At 45.7% G+C, this 21,019-nt stretch overlaps 5 protein-coding genes across 7 annotated transcripts in view; 4 read left to right on the top strand and 1 right to left on the bottom strand.

The window, feature by feature from the left end:
- The first annotated feature begins 330 nt into the window (after window positions 1-330).
- Window positions 331-2,212, top strand: LOC117901804. Its single transcript, XM_034812718.1, has 2 exons — window positions 331-917; window positions 976-2,212. The coding sequence occupies exons 1-2, from the start codon at window positions 458-460 to the stop codon at window positions 2,016-2,018; spliced, it is 1,503 nt and encodes a 500-aa protein (XP_034668609.1). The 5' UTR covers window positions 331-457; the 3' UTR covers window positions 2,019-2,212.
- A 153-nt stretch (window positions 2,213-2,365) lies between these two features.
- On the top strand, window positions 2,366-4,378 carry LOC117901803. Of its 2 annotated transcripts, none has more exons than XM_034812717.1 (3): window positions 2,366-2,790; window positions 2,851-4,096; window positions 4,167-4,378. In XM_034812717.1, exons 1-3 carry the CDS (start codon window positions 2,486-2,488, stop codon window positions 4,215-4,217), a joined length of 1,602 nt encoding a protein of 533 aa, XP_034668608.1. In that variant the 5' UTR covers window positions 2,366-2,485; the 3' UTR covers window positions 4,218-4,378. The 2 variants fall into 2 exon arrangements, with proteins under 2 accessions (XP_034668608.1, XP_034668607.1); XM_034812716.1 differs by having other exon boundaries at window positions 2,848-4,096.
- Window positions 4,379-5,213: 835 nt separating this feature from the next.
- LOC117901802 (sericin 1) overlaps window positions 5,214-21,019 on the bottom strand; it is a 61,499-nt gene continuing 45,693 nt past the window's right edge. Inside the window, exon 8 of the mRNA XM_034812715.1 lies at window positions 5,214-6,465. Coding sequence (XP_034668606.1) covers window positions 6,088-6,465 — 378 coding nt within the window. The 3' untranslated portion in view covers window positions 5,214-6,087. The remainder of the gene's footprint in view (window positions 6,466-21,019) is intronic.
- Window positions 7,438-8,457, top strand: LOC117901805 (accessory gland protein Acp32CD). 2 transcript variants are annotated; one of them, XM_034812720.1, is made up of 2 exons: window positions 7,438-8,276; window positions 8,348-8,457. In XM_034812720.1, the coding sequence occupies exon 1, from the start codon at window positions 7,453-7,455 to the stop codon at window positions 8,272-8,274; it is 822 nt and encodes a 273-aa protein (XP_034668611.1). In that variant the 5' UTR covers window positions 7,438-7,452; the 3' UTR covers window positions 8,275-8,276; window positions 8,348-8,457. The 2 variants fall into 2 exon arrangements, with proteins under 2 accessions (XP_034668611.1, XP_034668610.1); XM_034812719.1 differs by having other exon boundaries at window positions 8,352-8,436.
- Window positions 9,088-11,162, top strand: LOC117901008. Its single transcript, XM_034811605.1, has 3 exons — window positions 9,088-9,864; window positions 9,961-10,595; window positions 10,650-11,162. The coding sequence occupies exons 1-3, from the start codon at window positions 9,112-9,114 to the stop codon at window positions 10,963-10,965; spliced, it is 1,704 nt and encodes a 567-aa protein (XP_034667496.1). The 5' UTR covers window positions 9,088-9,111; the 3' UTR covers window positions 10,966-11,162.

The raw sequence follows: 21,019 nt of genomic DNA, 5'->3' as shown, positions 1-21,019 counted from the left end.
TACAAAGTTAAATTGTGGGGGCTGCCAGATTAGTACAAGTAAAAAGAGAGACAAAGAGAAAAATAAGTAAAAAGTGTTTATCAGCAAACAGAAACAGACAGCAGCAAGCACTGGAGTCGAGTCACAGTCGTCAGAACGTTGAAAATTAAAAACGTTTATTGAAGTGCACACAGAAAGTAATTATAACTAATAAATAAATTTAATAAACATAAATAAATCAATATAAAAATAAATAAATTTAATTTAATAAATAAATAATAATACAAAATCATAAGAAATCTAATCGTAGTTGTGTATGAATCACTTGGCATTGTGTGCAAACATATGTATGTACATAAGACATATGTACATAAGTGATCGAAGCAAAAGCTCTTCCAGCGCGAACATAAATAATCAATAAAAAGCAATTTACGCTGTGAAATAATAATATCAGAAGCTGTGTATTAAATACCAAAAAATGAGCCACGAGAGCATCTTTGAGTTGTCACATTACAGCAAATTTGAAATATTTAATCAAATTAAAAGGAATTGTGAGAGCGAAAGACCAGGAGCAGTCGTGGAAATCAAGTATGGCGATCTCATTAGGCTCGCCGCTTGCTCTCAACATCTGGCCCGTATGCTCTTTGAATGGGATACACAGCTATACAGAAGCCTTGATCAATACATGATTCATAAGATCACAAGCATTTACATCGACTTTGAAGAGGTGTATAAACGCTTGGCGACAGCCTCGTCGAGGGAAAAGGAAACCTACTGGAGCTCCCTCAGCCATGCCATCAGGGATGCAGGTCCCAAACAAGTCGTATTGCGTTATGCACCCGAATCATACCACAGTGATCACATGGAAGCATTTCACACAGTCATGGGTCAGCTCCAAAACAAGCTAAATCTGAAAGAGTTGGACATATATATTCCAGGTGAGCATTACACAAATGTACAAACAGAAAGGTATAAACACAAAGATATTCATTGCAGGCTACACCCTAGAGGGTCTGGGCAAGCTTAAAAGCCTCGAGACACTCAGTTTAAATATTCGTATGGATATTGATGACTTGGTCGAGAGCTGTAAGCAGAACAAAAACTTGAAGAATTTGTCATACATGAATAACGAAACGGGAGGAAAGAGGCTGGCCACGATTGCGCCGCATTGCGGAGAGTTGGAAGAACTCACCTTCAAAATGAGACCCGATTGCGATGCAAGCGAGTACAAGCCTTTGGCCAAGATTCCCAAACTGAACCACTTGAAGATCGCGGGCGTGCACGAGAGGGGCACTCTGCAGCCCCTGCTGGAGGCATGCGTTGCCAAGCGGCGCAAACTCACCAGATTGTCCGTAGACGATGTCCCATTGGATAAATCGGAAACACAGGCAATGGCCCAGATTGAAACACTAACCAAAGTGAAGTGTGGATTTGACGATCCCCAGAGCATTGGGCTCTTGTCCCAACTGACCAAACTCGGCTTCTTGGATATACTCTCCAAGCATGATTTTCTGGCCATATCTGAGCAGGTTCTGAGCATTCTTAAGGACTCGATTGCGGAAAAGTGGATTGACATAGTAGATATTAACACTAACATCTGGTACCAACCAAGTGCAGGAGAACTTATTCTTACGATAAGGGGAGATAATGTGAATGCCTCCGACTTTGGTCCACTTGCGACTCTGCCAGGTTTGTGTTCGCTTGAAATAAGCGGATCGCCCCAAATTGGTTCACTTAAGCCGATTCTTAATGAATTAGTAGCGGCATTCCGGAAAGCACCCACTTTGACGTCTTTGAGGCTGGGAAAAATAACAGCAGCGGAAGTCGCCATCGTGTCTCAAATCGCATCCCTGAAGAGATTGGAGTGCGGGATTGCCGAAAAGGAGCAGATTCCCCTGCCCAAAGAAATGACTGAGCCTGTGCCATCATCCTCAAGATCCGCCCAGAAGATATTGGCATCACAGAACGCTGAGCTGCTGGCGCAGCTACCCTTGCTCGAAGAAATTACATTTTTATATCTGGGCCATTATCCCCAGTAATCCCACAGCGCTTCCTTACTGCTCTGGCCTGCAAGGAGTCGCAGACACTACAAAACCTTTGTTTCTTAGGGTGGAAAGCAAACATCGACACCGTGGCAGCAAAGGAACTGGCCCGCCTAAGGTCTTTGCGTACTCTGAGATGTCACTTCGCTGATCCTCTGGACATACAGCTGCTGTCTCACCTAACCGAACTCGAGGATCTGTGTCTGATAGCGAATGAAACGTTCGACAAGATATCGCCTGGGCTCCTTACAGTTATAAAGTCCTGCAAAAAGTTAAGCAGAATTGACATCTACATCCAACACAATCAGACAAGTTGCGGCCCTGGCAACACAACATCGCCTGATATATGCGCAATTTTGGAGGCCTCTCAAGATTTTATTTACATAGAGATCAACGGCAGAAGCGTATGGTTCAATCGGGAAAAAGAAGTTATTGCTTTTAAAAAGAAAGAACTTTGCGTAGAAATGAGTTTATTTGAAAATGAAAACTTTGCAATGGAACCTCTTGCCCGCCTTGAATCCGTACAGCACTTGCATATCCTGGGAAACAATAAAACTGTCTCATTTAGAGAGTTCTTCGCCGCTCTAGGAAGGAGAACTAATCCCGAGCTACAGAGTCTGGTTATGACTAGTCCGCTCGACTTTGATGAGACTATGGAGTTGGCCAAAATTACTTCATTGACGAGCTTCAATGGCTCCCTCTCTGATGCACGAAGCTTTCAGCACTTACTCCACTTAAGCGATTTCGATGTCAAGGAAATTTTTATAAGGTTTGTAATTGACTTGTTACTTTTATTGTTTAATCGCAAAAGTTGTATCCTACTCAGCAGACACATCGAATTTAACAAGAGCACTGGCGTTTTGCTCATTAGAATTTGGAAGGATGCCCAAGGGAGCGACACGGACCTAAACCCTCTTGCTAGGCTGCCGAATTTGCGGCATGTAACAATTGAGGGACCCTTCAAAGAGGGCTCCATGCATAGTTTCTTTGGGCAGTTGGCCACGTGGCAAGCCGAGACTTTGCAGGAACTGGATGCGGGCTATTACAAAATGAGCAATAATGAACTGAGGGAAGTCTGTAGAATGAGGTCTCTCCGAACACTGAATTGCAGCTTATCCTGTGCAAAAGACTTGGAACAGCTGGCAGAACTTCCACAGCTGGCAGAGCTGATTGTTGTGACCCATGAAAAGGGCTCCCTTCAGAACCTTCTTGCAAAGCTGGCCGGCAGGGAGAGCCACACACTAGAACACTTGGATGTAAGGAGCGCAGCTCTCACCCCCGAAGAGGTGAAGGCAGTGTCTGCAATAAGTTCATTGAAGCGGCTCACGTCTGCGTTCTGCTGCACAGAGGGTCTCGATGTCTTGTCAAAGCGATCCTGCATCGATGAACTGGTCATAACAACTGGGAAAGATGAAACCTCTCCGATAGATTTGCTCACTGCTTTTGGATCTCTTGGCGAATCAAAGATACAGAATTTGAAAATCAAAGGTCCGGCTGCCGATCAAGAACCAGCCAAGGTATTGGACATTGTTTCCCAAATTCCGAAACTAAAGTCCTTGGAGATCCCAATCAAAGATACCCAGGGCACGGAGGGATTGGCCGAGTCTTTGCATCTGGAAACGTTGACAATATCCTCTACCCCGGAAAGGGGTACTCTAGAAGGTCTTTTCGGTGCACTTTCATTGAAGGCTTCGAGCAAATTAAAGAATTTGGATTTAGGGAGATCTTTCGTTGGCCTTGAAGAGGCTCGCCATCTTGTGCAGGTTGATTCAATCACAAGTCTAGTGTGTGGCTTCAAAGATGAGGAAAGCCTCTCACTCTTGGCAAACATGACTAATCTTGAGACCATAGACATCACTTCCACACATGTATTTGATACTATTTCCGGACATCTCCTTGAAATCTTCCGTGGATGTCGAAAACTAGAGTATATCAGTTTGGGAAGCACAAACTGCCGCATGTGGGAAAGCTTCCTTAAAAATTCCGTGGATATACTGAAATCAGTGAGAGATCTCTCAGTTCAAGCTCCATTGAACATACGGATCTCCACATCATCTCAAGCATTTACAAACGAGGTAAGCCAAACACGAAAAGCCAAAACACATTCGCAATGTCCCAATTGGTGCTTTTTTTAATATCTTTCAGATGACTGCAAACGATAAAATGTATTTGACTGTCACCTCGAAATCCATGTAATAATGCATATGTACAACATAAGTATGGAATGGACATGGAATAAAAGACTCTTCCAGCTACTCCATAACACTTCCAAATCGAAATCGCTTCACTGAAATATACTTTTAGGCTGATGGGAAAACGTGCAAGAATCTAAGAGATACACACACATACAACGGCTGCATATGTAGATGCAGTTAGAACATCTAATTTAAAAAAAAATCATATCATAGCACACCAAAGTGATACGTATTGCAATTGGCTCTAATTAACATGCAGTGGCAAGCCAATCTCTTTGGACAAGATATGTTCCTAAGCAAACAATTATTGCTGAGGAAGCGGCAGTGGCGGGACCATAGTAACCTGGTTGGTTGTCAGCAGGGATGGTCTGTTGGGGATACTTGAGCCGGACTGGCGCAGTGAATTATGACCGAGTAATGAGAACCAAGGAGCGCCGATCCGATGGCCCACAATATCAGTTCGCGTGTCTCAAGTGCATTGCTGCGCAATTTACGCGGGGCCGATTTTAATAAATTCAATGACTCCAATTTGTAATTAGACGCTGGAGGTGCGCTGCGTGCTTTTAATTGTTTTGCAGCCATCCTTGGTTGCCTTTTGGCGCAACGGTTACGCTCGACCCGCGGCGCAGAGAGCGGTCCGGAGGTCAGCCGCGTGCCCATAACGCCTCAGAGACTGCAGTCAGAAGTGCAGTTTTACTATTTAAACCAAGACTACCCCATAGGGTATGTACGGGTATGTTGTGCATGTCTCAAAATTGGTTCAGAAGGAACTTCATCAGATCTCAGAGACTGCAATCGCCAGATTCTGAAAGGTACCACACTGAGCAAAGGGCATTTCATGTTCGTTCCATTATTTAATGTGTGTTGTATGATAACTGGTATAATTTATTTGCTTTAGCTTGCGAAAAATAGCTATATTTCATTAAATGTAAATAATAAATCAAATTTATTCTCTTTCCTAGTTTGCAGAAGGTCTGCATTCTGTTTCTCTTTCTCGTTCTCTTTCTTTTTGTTTAAGTTCGTTGCATACGGCCTATGTGTTAGAAAATGTTTCTCACTACTTAACTTATAAATAATTAAATAAAACAATATGTACACAGAAACTATAAAATAGGTATTTGTTTGTGTGTGTGTGTGTGTGTGTGTGTTTCTTCAAGTCTTGGAGCTCTTAAAAAATGATTTACAGTTCGTAAAGTTGAATTTTGAATTCCTCTGTGCATGGCCGCAGAAAATAAATGTAGATAAATACAAAATAAGGATACATCTTGAAAATAAACGATTTTTTGGGGGCTGTAACAATTGATGCCGTATTGCAATTAAAATATTTAAAATAAATAGCCTTTTACTTTCGTTTTGCTAAACAATATTGTATTGAATTCTTTAAGTTGTTAAGTTACTCATTTTGCAGAATTCTACGTATTTAAATGTTATGTGTATTACTGACTAGCAGTTAAAATAAAAGTCATAGAAAATAAATAAAATCCAATGCAAAGCGAGGGCGCTCTGCACTTAAGTACGTAAACGGAAACTCTTCTCATTAAATTGACTAATTAATTGATTAACTCTATACAAAGATGATTTGTGTCTGCCTATGTCTGTCTATGTATGTGTGTGTGGGCAAATGGAAGACTTTGCGATCGTTGTTGTTTTAGTTGTTGTCACTTAAAGTTTACAACTTTAGCTACTAGCAATTAGATTACACATTTAATTTATACAGTTATACAATAGGGTTTTCCTTCTCCATTTCTTTCTTGATTTTGTTTTGTTTTTGTTTTGTTTTCTTGAAAGCTCATTTGGTACAATACAACAATTTTTGCAGTTGAAATGCAATTAGTTAGTATAAATATCTAGCTGGGTTGGCAGCTACATAACTAGCTGGCATCGTTCATGCAACATGTGGCATTGCTCTGGCTACTGCTGTTGCTGTTGCTGCTGCTGCTGCTGCTGCTGCTCCCATTAAAGATCTCCGTTTTGATGATGCTGCAACTAGTTGGGGTGGCAGTGACCGCCCCTGTCCCTGTCCCTGTCCCTGCTGCAGCCCCTGCTGGCGGTGTTCCGCCCGTTTGCAAGGCCAACATTTGTTGCGCCTGCGCAACGCATGCAACACACGGACACGGCCCGCCCAATTTCCTCGCCAATATGGAGCGCAACTTGAGTGCCGGCCCCAGCTTCATGCCCAGCGAGTTAACCAAATGATCTTCGGTTAAGAGCGGCAGGCCGGTGCCATCGATGGACTGATCACGGAACGACTGCAAAGAGAACGCGAGAGAGCAAAGAGAGAATTATTAGTTGTGCTGTGCGCAAGCGTGTGTGCGTGTGTGTGTGTGTGTGTAAGAGTAGATTTATGTGCGCCATCATCGCGTCTGCACAGTGGTACATGCAACCAAATTTGCAACATAAAATATACAAAAAATAAGAAAATAATTGTCCTGCCAATACAATTGAATGTGGGGAATGTAGTAGCCATGTAGTCCAGTCCATTCAACTTCCACATTCATAGCCGTGGCAGAGTCAGAACCACAGTAGCATTTCTAGCCGGGGAAGCCTCGTAGGCACAGGGCATCCCACAGCTGCGTAGCTCTGTGTGTGTGTGTGTGTGTGTGCCTCTGATTAATGTGCCGCTTTTAAAATTGTTAATGAAAAACGATTTTAGCCCAAGCTGCCTGACTTGACTGTGGCTCCTGCTCTGCCGTACGCTGTTCGCTGTCTGGCCGCAGTAGCATTTTCATATTTGCAACGCACGATCGATTGAAAGTGGGCGCAGGGAGCGGCAGGCAGACAGGCACCGCACCACCCTGCCACGCCCCCCCACAGCTCTGGTCTAAAGCGAACTCCCCTTTGGGGCAAAACGAAGCTCGCGCCACATGAGATTTCTATTATAGATTGGCCCTGATTGAATTCCATGCCGCGCTCCTTCGACGGGGGCAACCTGTTTCAGAGCCAGCTGCTGCTGTTGCAGTTCCTACTGCTGCTACTGGTGCAACGGTTGCAACTGCTTCTGCTGGCCAGCAACTAACAACTGCCACTGTTTGGCCATCGAGCTGATGCCCGATGCCCGATGCCACTGCCCGAGCTCCATGTTGGACACGCCTTTATCGGGCGAGCTCTTTATGGGCTGCTCCACATCCAAATCGATTGCTGCGATTCGAACCATTCGCCGCACTAAACGGACCTCATCATCTATATATAAGAGAGGCAACCAGGGCGCTGCTCCAAAGCTTGGGATCGTAGCAGCGATGTGGAGGATACGGCTACTCACACTGGTCCTGCTGACCCTCGTCCAGCTGCAGGGGCGCAGCGTCCTCGGGCAGAAGTACTACATGAACTTTGCCTTCAACAACAACAATCCCGATGGAGCCATCAGCGGCGAGGGCGGCGGAGGTGCTGAGAAGACGGCCCCACAAAATTTCGGAGATCATGGGAACGGGGATGAGGCGGACCATGACAACGATAACCTCAGCTATCATAATGCTGATGGAGACGATAATAACGGAGATCAGAATGAAGAAGCCCAAGGGGATCACGGCGGCGACCATGATGGCGGAGGAAATGATGGAGGCGATGATGGAGGCAATGATGGAGGCAATGATGGAGGTAATGATGGAGGTGCAGGAGCTGATGGAGGCGGCGGCGGTGACCATGGGGATGGCGGTGGCAATGATAATGGCGACAATGATGTGGGCGTTCCCGGCGACGTGGGTGATGACGACGACAGCGACAGCAAAGACCCGCACGATCGTCGCCAGAGGATGGCCAAAGCAGAGGAGGAAGGAGGCGCCAATGCACCTGGAGAACACAGCCATCATAGCAGCTACGAGATCAGCATCGACGACAGCTTCGGCGGACGCTACATACGCTCCATCTACGAGAGCAGCGAAAGCCACGGCCACTCCGGCAGCAAGGGCGGCTCCGGCAGTGGGCTCAACGCTGACAGTTCTGCCAGTCAGGGAGGAGATGAGCCGGCAATGCATGGCCCCGCTGCAGCGGCACCATCCAACAGGGCCAAAGCAAGAACGTACGGGGACAGTGACTACGAGGAATACAACGGGGATAACTGAGCGTAGGTCCCTCGTCAGTGCCAGTCCAGCCAGAATTGATCTATTAACGTTTCTCGTTTACGTTTCTCCTTAGGCAGCATAACCCGGCCGTTGAGTTTCGGTGGTGGAAGAAGCCTCTTCACATGAATTCATTAACTATATGTCAATAAAATGTTAAATATAGAAAAGGAAATTTCATAGTTACGCATGCGGTTCGATTGCGGGATAGAATCTTTAACTATTTTTCGTTTCTTGGTTCGAACTCCAAGGAATCTTTGGAAGAAACCTGCCAAGAAATCAGTTAGACTTGAAACGGTATGAAAACAGATCTCTGCTCGCTGAAGTAGCATGTCCGTGCTCCCATCGACTCCTATTAAAACTGGACTCAACACGCACAAGTGATTGCTGGCAAAGAGACAGCCCGAGAACAACACCATAGAATATTGTTCAGCAATAATTTTGCCACTATCAGTGAATTTTGTTAGTTTATTTTAACTGTTTCACTGGTTGGAGGAAGCAGACACATCAAAAAATAAAATTAAATCATTTATTTTGTAATATTTTTATTATAATTGTAAATTTAATATTTTTCGCCTCTGCTAGCCAACCGAATAATGTGTCGATGGGCAAATGAACTATGAACTCTAGCAAACACGAGTTTTGTAAGTCCCGAGCTCGACTCTAACGAATCGCATGACAATTAATTGCCGCTTCATTCAAATTGAACTAAAGGTTGATATCACAATTGGCAATAGATAATAGAATTCGTCACATGGCAACCGGGCGAGGTTATAAAGTGAACCCGAATGGGTTCCATTGACTTTCACCCTGGGTGCGACCCAAGTGAATGTCGTCGCAATGCTGAAACGGTGTTTGTGGACAACAAGCCTGCCATGGATTGTCCTTAGCCAGACCTACTACATGAATTTTATCTTCAATAACAATGGATATATGAGCCGTGAGCGACATGAAATTGTCAGCGATCGAAGAAACCATTCAAAGTGGGTGGACATTGACGATGAGACTCTGGATATCAGTTCAAGGGATCCTGCACACATGGAGAAGATCTCGTTTGAGAGTTGGGCATCGAAGGAAAGCCTCGAATCTCATCAGTCAGCATCAAACACGGATGAGGTGGCTCAATTTGTTGTAATTAAACCCAACAAAAAGAAAACGAAGATGCCGACGGTTAGGACCACTAAGGAGGCCAACGCGGACACAACAACAACAGTTTACAACTTAGATGCCAAAGAGGAACCCCCAGAAGTAGTCCCAAAGGAACAAACCACAATGAAACACACGACCAAGAATCAGACTACTAAGAAACACACCACAGAGAAACCCACCACAGCAGGAAACCCAAAAGAATTGGACGTGGTTGGCAAAGTAGACATCCCAGAGAATAATGTAAACAAAAGAATAGAAAAAGCCACAGAAAAAGCCCAAGAAGTAACCACTGAACCAATACCCGAAAATGTACTAATCAATATCATAGAAGCATCCGACGAACGAGCAGGCAAGAACGAGACAGCAACCGAAATACCAGAGGAACCAAAAGAAACAACAACAACAGAGGAACCAAAAGAAACAACAACACCAGAGGAATCAAAAGAAACAACAACAACAGAGGTACCAAAAGAAACAACAACACCAGAGAAACCAAAAGAAACAACAACACCAGAGGAACCAAAAGAAACAACAACAACAGAGGAACCAAAAGAAACAACAACAACGACGGATGAAATGACAGACATAACGGATGGCACTTCAAAAGAGATCACAAAATGGAAAACCGTTACGCCCCATCCGCCGGAATTCTTTCAGTATCCCGGCGCCAAGTGTCACGAGGAAATGGATCTGCACGAGCTGTTTGGCATTAGCCTCGAAAGAGATCGGGGCCTGCCCAGCAAGGTGTTCTGTGAGTTCAACAACAGCTGGGGCGGCCCCTGGCACCTGATGACACGCATTGAGCTGCCTACCAGGGTGCACATGCGGCACTGGTTTTTCGGTTACATCACCGAGGACTACAAGGATATGAACATCAACTTCATGGCCCTGGCCCACATTATGAACTCCATGAGGATAGCCATGCTGATCATTGGGCAGGACAACAACGATCAGCTGGTCTACAACCTGTATGACGATGTCGTCATTTCGGGCTTCAACGATCTGTTTATGCTGCGCAAGGCCCAGCTGGTGGCTGCGAATACCACAGATCTGCTCTTCGTCTCCGTGGGCGATGTGATTACAACGTTTTCGGGCCGGAATCGCTCGTGTCCCTTCCACGTGATCGGTGGCTGGTGGGGCTTCAATGTGTGGCGACCCACATCCCAGTATTTCTGGTAAGAGCAGATACATGACTTTTCCGGCAGGACCTCCAGTGATTTCCTTTCCAGTGTCTTTCCTGTGGATAGGGACGTCAAGCGTCCTGGCTACATGGCCATCTTCATCAAGCCAAGTCCGTTTGCCATCAACAATACGGCCTTGTATGAAAATCTCGTCACCACACGACGTCCCTGGGTGCCCACAGTCGATGCCAGGCTCATGGAGATTGCTAAGGAACAAAAAATCAGGTACCGCAAGGTGAAAGATGAGGAATTTACACGCAACAAGGTGGCTGTGCTGGCTGAGCTGGGACGTCGCGCTGACATCTACAAAGACTTTGAAAAGGATCGAATCATGGAAAATGGTCAGCCGCTGGGCAAGGTGTAGCACCAAAACAGGATCCTAGGCTTAAGCACAAGAGAGCTGGTACTCAATCAAAAAACGCAAGATTAATTAGGCAATCCAAACAAATACTCAATAAATATAAGATTAACTTTTTCTATGGTCTTTTCATTGTGGAACTCTCGTTCATATTTAAATATGCAGAAAAATGTACGATTTTACGATCGCTTTTGTCAAAGCAATTTGTTACAGGAGAAGGCGATGGGTTTTTCCGAATGAACGTGATGTCTTATCTATTTGTCAATGAATGAAACATAATTGTTTTAGAAATGTAATTTGATATCTTTGATTCTAAGAACTTCAACTTACTTCCAGTGAAAGCTTGCTTGGGTTTCTTGGTCAGCCATTTCTTGCATTTCTTTGGTAATTTAATTATGAATTTATTTCCTTACTATCACCACAACATTCCCACAACAAAAGAAAAACAGCCGCAGAGTAGGAAGAACTGCAGCAAGATAAAAAAATATGTGAGGGAAAAAAACACAAACTTCTAACCGGAAATTGGTTGCTTTTACTCCAATGGCCAGGCCAGCGAGCTCTCTTTGGCTCTGTCATAATTCTGTGGCGAGGGGGCAAGACGGGGCTTTGATTTGGGTGCCTCTGTGGTTATGGCCATGGCTAAGGCCAAGTGCATTGGGCCGGCCGAGCATTGCATTCTAAATTCTGTGCCAATAATTGACAGAGCCAACAATAGCAACAACTGACCAGCAGCAGCAGCAGCAGCAGCAGGCTGGCAAACGGCAACAAGAACTTTGCATTAACTAGTAAAGGGGAGGGGGTAGGCAGGCAAAAAGCCTGGCCATAACAATACGGGCCACAAACAGATTTGAATTGTGAGTCTCTTAGCCAAAGCTCGGCTCTTGACTTTGAACTCCTTTCGCAAAAGAGTCAGAGCCGGTCTAGAGAGGTCTACACGCAATGTAATTGGACTGCAAGTCTCAGGTCCCGGTCCCAGTCCCAGTCCCAATCCCTGGCAACGCAGGCAATTTAAGACTGCACAAAACACACACACACAAAAAACAGGCAACGGACAGGCCATGCCAGCAAAAAAAAAAACGAGCAGGAAAAAAATATGGAAATATGCAAATCATTTTGTTGCATCAAACAAAAGACTCGAAGAAAGAAACGGGGCCAGCAGCAGCAGCAGCAGCATTGATGATCGGTTTAGTTTCTTCTAAACCCAAAAAAGAAATATTAATTAATGCAAAGGAGACGGGAATTGATGTTGCTTTGATGGTTTCGCAGCTAATATTTATTTGGCACACACACAAAAAGACACACAATTTTTGGATGATTGAAAATTAGCATAAATCCAATAATCCATCTGACATCGGGAATCTGCAATCCGTAACGACTGCCAAAATATTTTCAATCAAACTAGAGTCTGGTGCTGGCACGTGAGATGCTTATCTTTGAGCTACGCCCAGACTTTCAATCTAATTAAACTTTATAGTTCAAGTTTTTATGGACGGTGACCTGAGTTGACCATGGGACAGATCACAGATGGTTAAATATCAATGAGGGTTCGACTGGGATTTGCATACCGATACCGGGCACCCGCCAGCCAAAAGATTCGTCAAATGTTTGTTAGACGACGTCCACGTCCACGTCCACAGAGCCAAAGAACTCGTAAATATTTGTGGCTTCTTTTTTATACGACTTTAAAACTCCGGTCCAGTCTTTCTTTCTTTTCATTTGTTGGTGGCTTTAATAGAGCTATAAAGTTTAGGCCCAATAAAGTTATTTTGTTGCGCAATATTTACATAGAATTCAAGTGGGTTTCCATCATAAAATAGCCATATAAAATTGATACTCGTTTGGCTTAAAATATACCACGAAACAAAAACAAAAACTGATCTTACAGATGATAGAGATAAACTATCGCAAACTCAGGCAAGGAATTGATGATGTAAAAGGGTATTAAGAAGTAGTAAATATAGGAAAATTATATCTACGATATTCCTATGTCATTTCTTATATTCAAAATGCCGCAAAATAACTCTCAACTCTTTCAATTCCAATTGAAACACACAAATTATTGTGAAGAACATCGAATGCAAACGATAGGAGTCGGCCCACTGCCATCTCTAATATGCATATAAGTGGATTGGATTCAAATTGAAAGAAAAGAACCACCATTTGGGGGATAATCTTTAAGTTGTGGAATGTTTTGTTTTTTGTGCAAAATAAATTAATAGCCGGCTTCGGGTCAGCCGCATGGCGCGTCAAATGTGAAACGTGCCAGGTCCTCTCAGCCGCTCATCCTTCTGCTCTGTGCTGAAACCCGAATCTTAACCCAAAAGACACATCACACTAATAAGCAGCTACAAAAGTGCTTCTGGCTGCTTCTGGTCACTCGCTTGGACTCCGAGTTCTCCGTTCTCCCCCGAAATACATTTTAATTTGAAGACCGAAGACCCTGCGCTCGACACAACTGAAAAATGAATTCTACCCAGTGGAGAGAGAGGGGACCTCGTCTTTGCTTTGGCTGCGGCAGCAGCTCCTCTCCCAATTGTGTTTCTGGGGCTCAATTTAGTTGTACGGATTTTGACCTGCTTAACCCTACAGCCAGCCAGTCAGCCAGCCAACAGGCCAACACACAGTCCAGCCAGACCAGGGGAGGGACAGCTGGCTGGCTGGCTGACTGGCTGACTGGGAGGGGCAGACGAGTGGCGAAGACAACAATTTGAATTCTAAATTGAACAGCTTTTTGTGCTACCTATGCCCGGGAGCCCGAGTTGAACGTTGAGCGTAGAACGTGGGCCGACCTGCTGCCAACTTTGCAGAGGTTGAAGCTGTTCTCGAAGACAGAGACTGAGACTGAGACTGAGGCTGATGCTGAGCCACCGTCAATTGCGCCCAACTACCTACTCATTGTAATTCTTCATGTCTGGCTGGCTGGCATGGCCTGGTCGGGTCTGGCTTTGGCTCTGGCCCCAGCTCAGCCTCAGCTTCAGCTTCAGCCGTGAAGCTGGCCAAAAGCAAGCTCAAAGAAAGAGACTGACTTCGACCTGATTGCCGGCAGTGGCAGTGGCAAGTACCAAGTTCCAGTTGCCCATCAACAACCTTTGGCTCGGTTTGCTCGTATCGGTGGCTGCCCACCTAAAATAACAACAACTAATCGCAAAGCTAAGGAATAGTCGACTGTGGCATAGCCTGTAATGAGTGGCAAATACAATTTCTGGAGTTGCAATAATAATTCAAATCAATAACTTGAAATAAATGTAAGCATATAAGCAGCATAAAAATACGCAGAATATATCCTAAAATATTACTGATAAAAGGAACATCTACCCTTTCATATTCTCATATTAAAACGTAGCAAATGTCAAGAGCCCATGTTCATTCCCAGCCTAATCTACTCTCGCTCTGTTCGCGCTGTCAAAAGGGGTATGGAAAAGTTGACTTGTTTGCCCATCGCCATTGCGGGGCTACACTTCACTTGTGTCTTTGGCTTTGATTTTGGTACGAGTATTTAATGATATTTCTCTTCTCTTTTTTATTCAGGCCCAGCATTCAACCCAACAATTACGCTTAATGCCAAACATCCTCTGACGTCCGACTGTCCGACTGTCCCACTGTCCAAATGTCCGACTGTCCGATGAGCGGGGCCTCGTATCGTTTCCCCCGAGTGCGGTGGCTGTGGTTTGATCTTGTTACGCATTCGATGCTCTCCACAAAAAAAACTACTCTCCAACTACTACTACTACGACTACTACTAGGTGGCCTCGCCCCTTCTTGATTCTTGATTTTGTATTCTGGAATCTGTATTCTGGCATCTGGAATCTGCTGCAATCTGTGGTGGCATTTGATTGGCATGCCAGCCAGCCAGCCAGTCGGCCTCTCCGCGACTATCATCTGTCTTAGAAGATAGTTAGAAGGGTAACATCCGTTGAGCCAACTCCTCCAATGCTCTGTCTGCACTCTTTCCATTGAAAGTGTTTGGCAATTGCCAGTCTGCGCAAGTCTTTTGATTGATTTTCTAAACCTTCCTGCCATCTATTACTGAGAAACTTGTATTCTATATCAATCACTCGGCTGTTTCAACAGCCCGCTTATTATTTAAATAATTTAATAAATAATAATTGAAAAGTCGCCCCGGGGCCGTGTAATGAAGTTGAGCCACGGCTCTCTGGCCTGATGTAATAAATAAGTTTTATTTTTATTTCACAGCTACTGCCGCTGGCCAGACAGTGGGTCAAAATGGGTGATAAGTGCAACGATAAATATGAAATTTTAAGTAAAAGAATGCTGGGAATAGGAAAAGAAAACTAAAAGAATTTAGCGAATTCAATTCAACGAAAACGTATCCAAATATGAATATTCTCCATAATATTTGGCCATTTATTCAGCTATCTTTGCCCACTGTGCACAATGGCTACGTACCGGCAAAAGATATTGTATCTTGAGGTCAAAATATTAGCAAATTTTATGTGACCCGCTCGTCCGGCACAGAAACAAAAGAAGGCCACAAGGGAGCTCCACTCGGAACGGACTGCACACACACAAAGAGTGGAGTGGAGTGGAGTACGAGAGGACCCCTGCAGCCAAGGCTCTCGAAGAGATGCGGCCTGTTAATTTCGCGGCCCGAGAGAGCGGTAGGCACATAATCAGTTTATTTTGTAGCTTTGTTGGGCTGCTCCCCGGACCCCACCAAACAGCAGAAACAGCAGAAACAGCAGCAGAAGGCAGGCAAGGAGGAGCTGCTGCAGGAGCTGAAGATGAAGAAGAAGTGCCCCGGGTTACACGCCAAAGATACAATTTTAGATTATATGGCCAACTGCGCGCATGCGCATAATAATAATGCATGCAACAAGACGACCCGCGGACGACGTCGGACAACGACGATGGCGACGAGTAGCCAATTGCAGCTAAAGCCCAAGCCAAGCTTTGGGTCGGGGCTCTGGGTTTGGGCACTGGCACTGGCACTGACACTACGGAATCGGCTTCCTGTAGGGGCACAGAAAAAAGGCGTGCAAGTGGGTATAATCATCATCAGCTTTGATAACACACCACGAGCGACGTTCGCTGCCGCAACGACCCGACTGGGTCCGAGCAGCACAGCACACAGAGAGCAACCCAAAAGACCCCAGACCCCGGCATGATCTGCTGCTTGGCATTTGACTTTCGGTCTGACTCTTTTTTCTCTGCTGAGACTCTCTTTTGGTTGTGTGTGTGTTTGTGTGTGTGTGTTTGCTTCCAGTCATGCGCTGACTTCGCTTTGGTTCCGACTCTCTGAGGTCTCTGGGGTCTCAATGGGGGCTGCTGCCTGACTTTGCTGCTGATCCGCGGTGCTCCCTGCTGCCTGCTGCCTGACTGCCTGACTGTCAGTTAAATGGCAGCTCTGTTGCCGTGGCCACCTTATAACCTCCGTCTGGTGCACATTTCATCTAACCTCTGCTCCAGTCCGGCAGCCACAGTGGGACACTGCACGCCCAAAAAAACTGTACTGAAAACCAGTTGGAAAGGCAGGCAATGAAAGCCCCACCAAGTCGATCCATTTGGCACACAGTGCGAGATTAATTCCTAGTCTTACACATGTAAAACGCTCAGATTGATGGCTAAAGCTTTCATTTAACCTCTGTGAAACTGTTCACAATTTGTCTACTAATCCCCACTGTGCCACATGGTGAGAGAGAAAGAGTGAGTAGTAGACGGGGGACCTTGCAGGTCTCTCTCCCTCCCCAACCCCACCACTCGATTGCAATCATTTGCTTTCGTGCTGTGATTCCTGCCCCCAAAACTCTCCGTAAAGAACAGAGAACTTTTTCCTTCAATGTAGGTGATTGTTCGGATCGTTCGGACTGCCACAGCAGGTCGCTGCAGCAAGACTCAGCCAGCCAGCCAGCCAGCCAGCCAGCCAGCCAGCCAGCCAGGAGCAACATCATCAAACAGACGACATCATTATCGTGCAACATTATCAAAGAAACCAACCAAGAACTCCAACCCAACGCGAGGCAAGAAATTGCTTGTCGTTGGCCAATTTTTTGTCCATTCGTAGGCGGCCAAAAGTGGGAGCCAAGGTAGTAAGAAATCTTTTCGGACTCCCCCTCCTCTCCAGGTGCCCAATATATTGAAATATGGCGGTAAGCGGGCAATTTAAATGTTCCCCTTCAACGCCACCAACCGCCTGCCCCACCCGCTGCTGCTGCTGCTGCTGCTGCTGCTGCTGCTGCACGGAATGTGGTTTTAAGTAATTCATGGATTAATGGTAGCATATTGGTCTTGTGGCAAAAGACCGAAAGGAGCTCTGAGCTGCAACGCTGTCTCTTGAGTGAATGGTCGTGTCTGTGCCGCTGCTCTGCTCAGCTCTGTCTGTCTGTTGCTGCCTGTCTGCTGGGGCCTTGGCCGTGGTAAGAGTAGGAGTTGCATGTTTAGCACGTGCCTCCAGTTCCTCTTGTTGCTGCTGCAGTCTCGTGTGCGGCAGTTGTTGCCTCCGTGTTCCTGTTCCTGTTACCCGTTGCTGCTGCCGTTGCTGTTGCTGTTGCTGATAATGCGTTGACCGCCAACGCCGCAAACTAGATTGTTACGTTTATAATCATTAGGCAAGTCGGTGATTTGTTTTCCGTTCTCCACTTGGCTGCTCGCTGGGCTCACATTGATACTTTGGGCTATGAAAGTTGTTGCTGTTTTTTTTCTCTTACCACAAAAGCACCGTTAATATGGGTTCTTGTGAGCCCCGCTGGAAACGGAACTCGCGGCAAGCACACAGAGTGTTTTTTCCTGGCACATTTTTGTGTGCCGGATTTGTGGATCGCAGTTGGTCAGCATTTGCTCTGCCACAGAACTAGACCTGATCAAAATTAATTGGCATAACTTTCTATACGAGAACTTGTGATAGATACAATGGAAAAGGAATTTTAGCTCCTTGGTGTGTTATTTTGGGTTAAACTTTGTTAAGAATTGATCATTATATTGGTGTGCTGTAGCTAAAATGTTGCTTAATTTTTAATATCACACATTTATAAGCCAAACCAAACACAAAACCCAACTGCAGTCCCGCAGTTACATCAGACCTCAACTTTGACTCTTCCATTGAGGTTTTCTCCCTCAATCGCTCGCTCCACTGTCACTCTGCATAGCCGAAAAATTAATTTCAATTTTGTTTGTTTGTTGTTTTTCCTGTTGCTCTGTTGGGATACGCTCGTGTGGTGCAGCGTCATACTTCCTGTGGCAGAGGAAGAAGAAGCGAAGGCAGCGTTCGGGGCAACTTGCCACATAACACACTTCTCGCTGACTGACTCGCTGTGTGTCTCTCCACACAACTCAACAAATTGCATTTTAATGCAACTTTCCAAATCAATTTTCAAAACCAAACAGCGACAGCGCCAGAGAGTGAGAGGCGAAGGGGAAGGCAAGCAGCGATGGGAGCAGGGGCCACAAAACAGCGTTGGCCTGGCCAAAAGGCCAATATAAAGATAAATAAAACTTAAGTCAGCCATGTGACAGTTATGGATGGGAGGGCTGGCAGTGCACAACTCTGGCACAGTCCGGACCCTGAAGCTGGAGCTAGAGCTGAAGCTGGAGTCCTACTCTCTTGGATCCAAAAATAACAAGTTGCTTGTGCGATAAAAAATCTAACTTTAATACGAATTAAGATAAACAAATAATGAGGCATAGATACGGATACGGATACGGACCGGAGAGGGGCACACTCTGTGTCCCCGTATCTGTATCTGTATCTGTATCTGTTTCGAGTATCTGCATGTGGCAATGGAGACCTCTAGGGGCCCAAGCTCAAGTGACAAGTGCGCGCCTAGGTCTGGGCTTTTGACATTTCTTGAATACGATATACGAATGATCATCATGATCATCATGATGATGATGACGTTGACGATGACTCTGCGCTGACTTAAGGGGGATTTGCATTGCTTGTTTATGTTTTTGGTTTCATAATGCTGCCCCTGTCCCTGCACCTGCCCCCAACTGTTGTACGGATGAAACCCTATGCCTAATAATAGGGTCGTCTTTGAAATGCATACGCGAGAGCGCTGGCGAGCCGGCAAAATGGATGGAGTGCCATGCGATTGTCGGGGGCGTTAGCCATGGTGCAAAATCTAGAGCTAAAGTTGATCTCCATCTTCTGTTGGCTGTTGGCTGTTGCCAATGCTTGACATTTATGTGAACCCAAGCCAACAATAACACGTTGGTGTACCTCCTCGGTACAGGCAGCATCAGAGACGGAGACCTCCAGTTCAGATGAGTGGAGTGGAGTGGAGTGAGCCTAGACAGAACGTTCGTTCAGAGCCCGCGACACGACACCAACCCAGACCCAGACCCAGAGCTGGAGATGGAGACTGGGGACTACGACTGAGAGTCAAAAGAGCCAAACGATCGTGGGCAAAAAGGCAAAGTCAACTCTTTCCGAGTCATGAATCTTATGACGCCTACGTGTACTTTTGGCATTTGGCATGTCAAATACAATAAGTACAGCGGCGACGACGACTACGACCGACGAGGAGGAATTACGGGTATCGACGTGGAGAGGAAGAGTACATCCCAGAGCCATGCCACACCGAAGATGGAGATGGAGCACCCCAAAACGGTTGGACGGAGCAGTGCGGAGCACCTAGTAGGTTCCAGTTCCAATTTGAGTTCGTCTCTGGGGTTCAAGACATTGTTGGGCTGCGTTTGACAGCTTCGTTTGCGGCTTTGAGTTTCGTTGCTAAGGGGAGACATTCCTTGGCTTGTCATTAGCTGACAGAAACTAATTCGCTCCAAATAAGTTCACGGGAATTGCTGATAGATTGACAGGGCAAATGCTTGTCCTCTTTAGCCACAAAAAGATTGCAAATGAGTCAACCCAAGAAACTTGATGGAAAATTTCTTGACAGCTAAGCTACTCTGTGAGAGGGAGAATGTAATGTAAATATTTGAGTACGGGCCAAAGAACAGTGTCAAACCCTTTGCCAGGAGACTCTCAGTGATGGAAAATAATAATATAATAGGTATTTACTTTACTTCTCATCATTGATATTCCCCCCTACTTAAATACCAAAGAAATATTTCTGTTATCCAACTAACCAACCAAAGATCTCTCTTTACAGTCCAATTATCCTCGCCCAACTAGTGCAGGCAAGATCTTGTGTAGCCATCTACTAGCCATCTATCCAATTTCTAACCTCCACTTGGGTTACCGCACATTCCACAGTGCCACGCAGTGCCAGTGTCCCCTACTCTGCAGCAAAGTCAACCCACCTGCTACCTTCGGTCCACTTAATCAGCGAATAATTCATGACACAAATTCTGGCATGCAGAAAAGAGCAGAAACGAGGAAGGAGATACCAGAGAGGGAGAGAGAGAGAGAGTCGAAGTTGTCCCTCCTGTAGCTCGTGTCGCTGATCACGCATAGAAATTATTATTGTGCTTTAATATAGCCATAAATCTGTACATTTAAAATGCAGAAAATATCGCATCCTGCTGCGAGAGTCGAACCAGAATGGGACTCGGACTGGGACTGGGATTGGGATTGGCATTGGCATTGGCATTGGCCCCCAACTTATGACTTCATCTGCATTTTTATGGCGACTGCGAATGCTCTGGCGATAATAAACCCTGGCCTGGACTGGCCATCGAGATCGAGAGCCGTACCCAAACCGAACCGCCACCCATGCGTGGTCTCTCCTACCTCCTACCCCCCCACCCAGGGACCCTGGAGGAGTCTAGGCTGCCGGCTGGCTGGCTGCTTCTCTGAGGCAATATCAATAACACTTGCAACTCTGTCTGTGACTGCAACATGATGCGACAACGTCGCTGTTGCTGTCGTTGAGAGGCTCGGACAATGTCACTGAACCAGTTCTCAATGTCTTCATATAGATTTCCACCAAGGCACAGCCTCAGCCACAGCCACAGACTGCGAGGAGAGTCAACCTCTGCACTAAATATTTACAACCTCCACAATATCTCAGCGACCGACAACAACGACAACTAAAAAAAAAGAGGTCTTTCTATCGTTAGCCTGGCGGAACAAGTTCATGCAACTGCACCACAAAAGGTGTTCAGGCGAGCAAGACAGGCCCAAGAGCAGCCCAAGAGCAAG

This window comes from Drosophila subobscura, chromosome U, assembly GCF_008121235.1.
Source record: "Drosophila subobscura isolate 14011-0131.10 chromosome U, UCBerk_Dsub_1.0, whole genome shotgun sequence".
NCBI lineage: Eukaryota > Metazoa > Arthropoda > Insecta > Diptera > Drosophilidae > Drosophila > Drosophila subobscura.
Note: the sequence above shows the minus strand (reverse complement) of the source record. Positions and strands in the feature narration are given on the sequence as shown.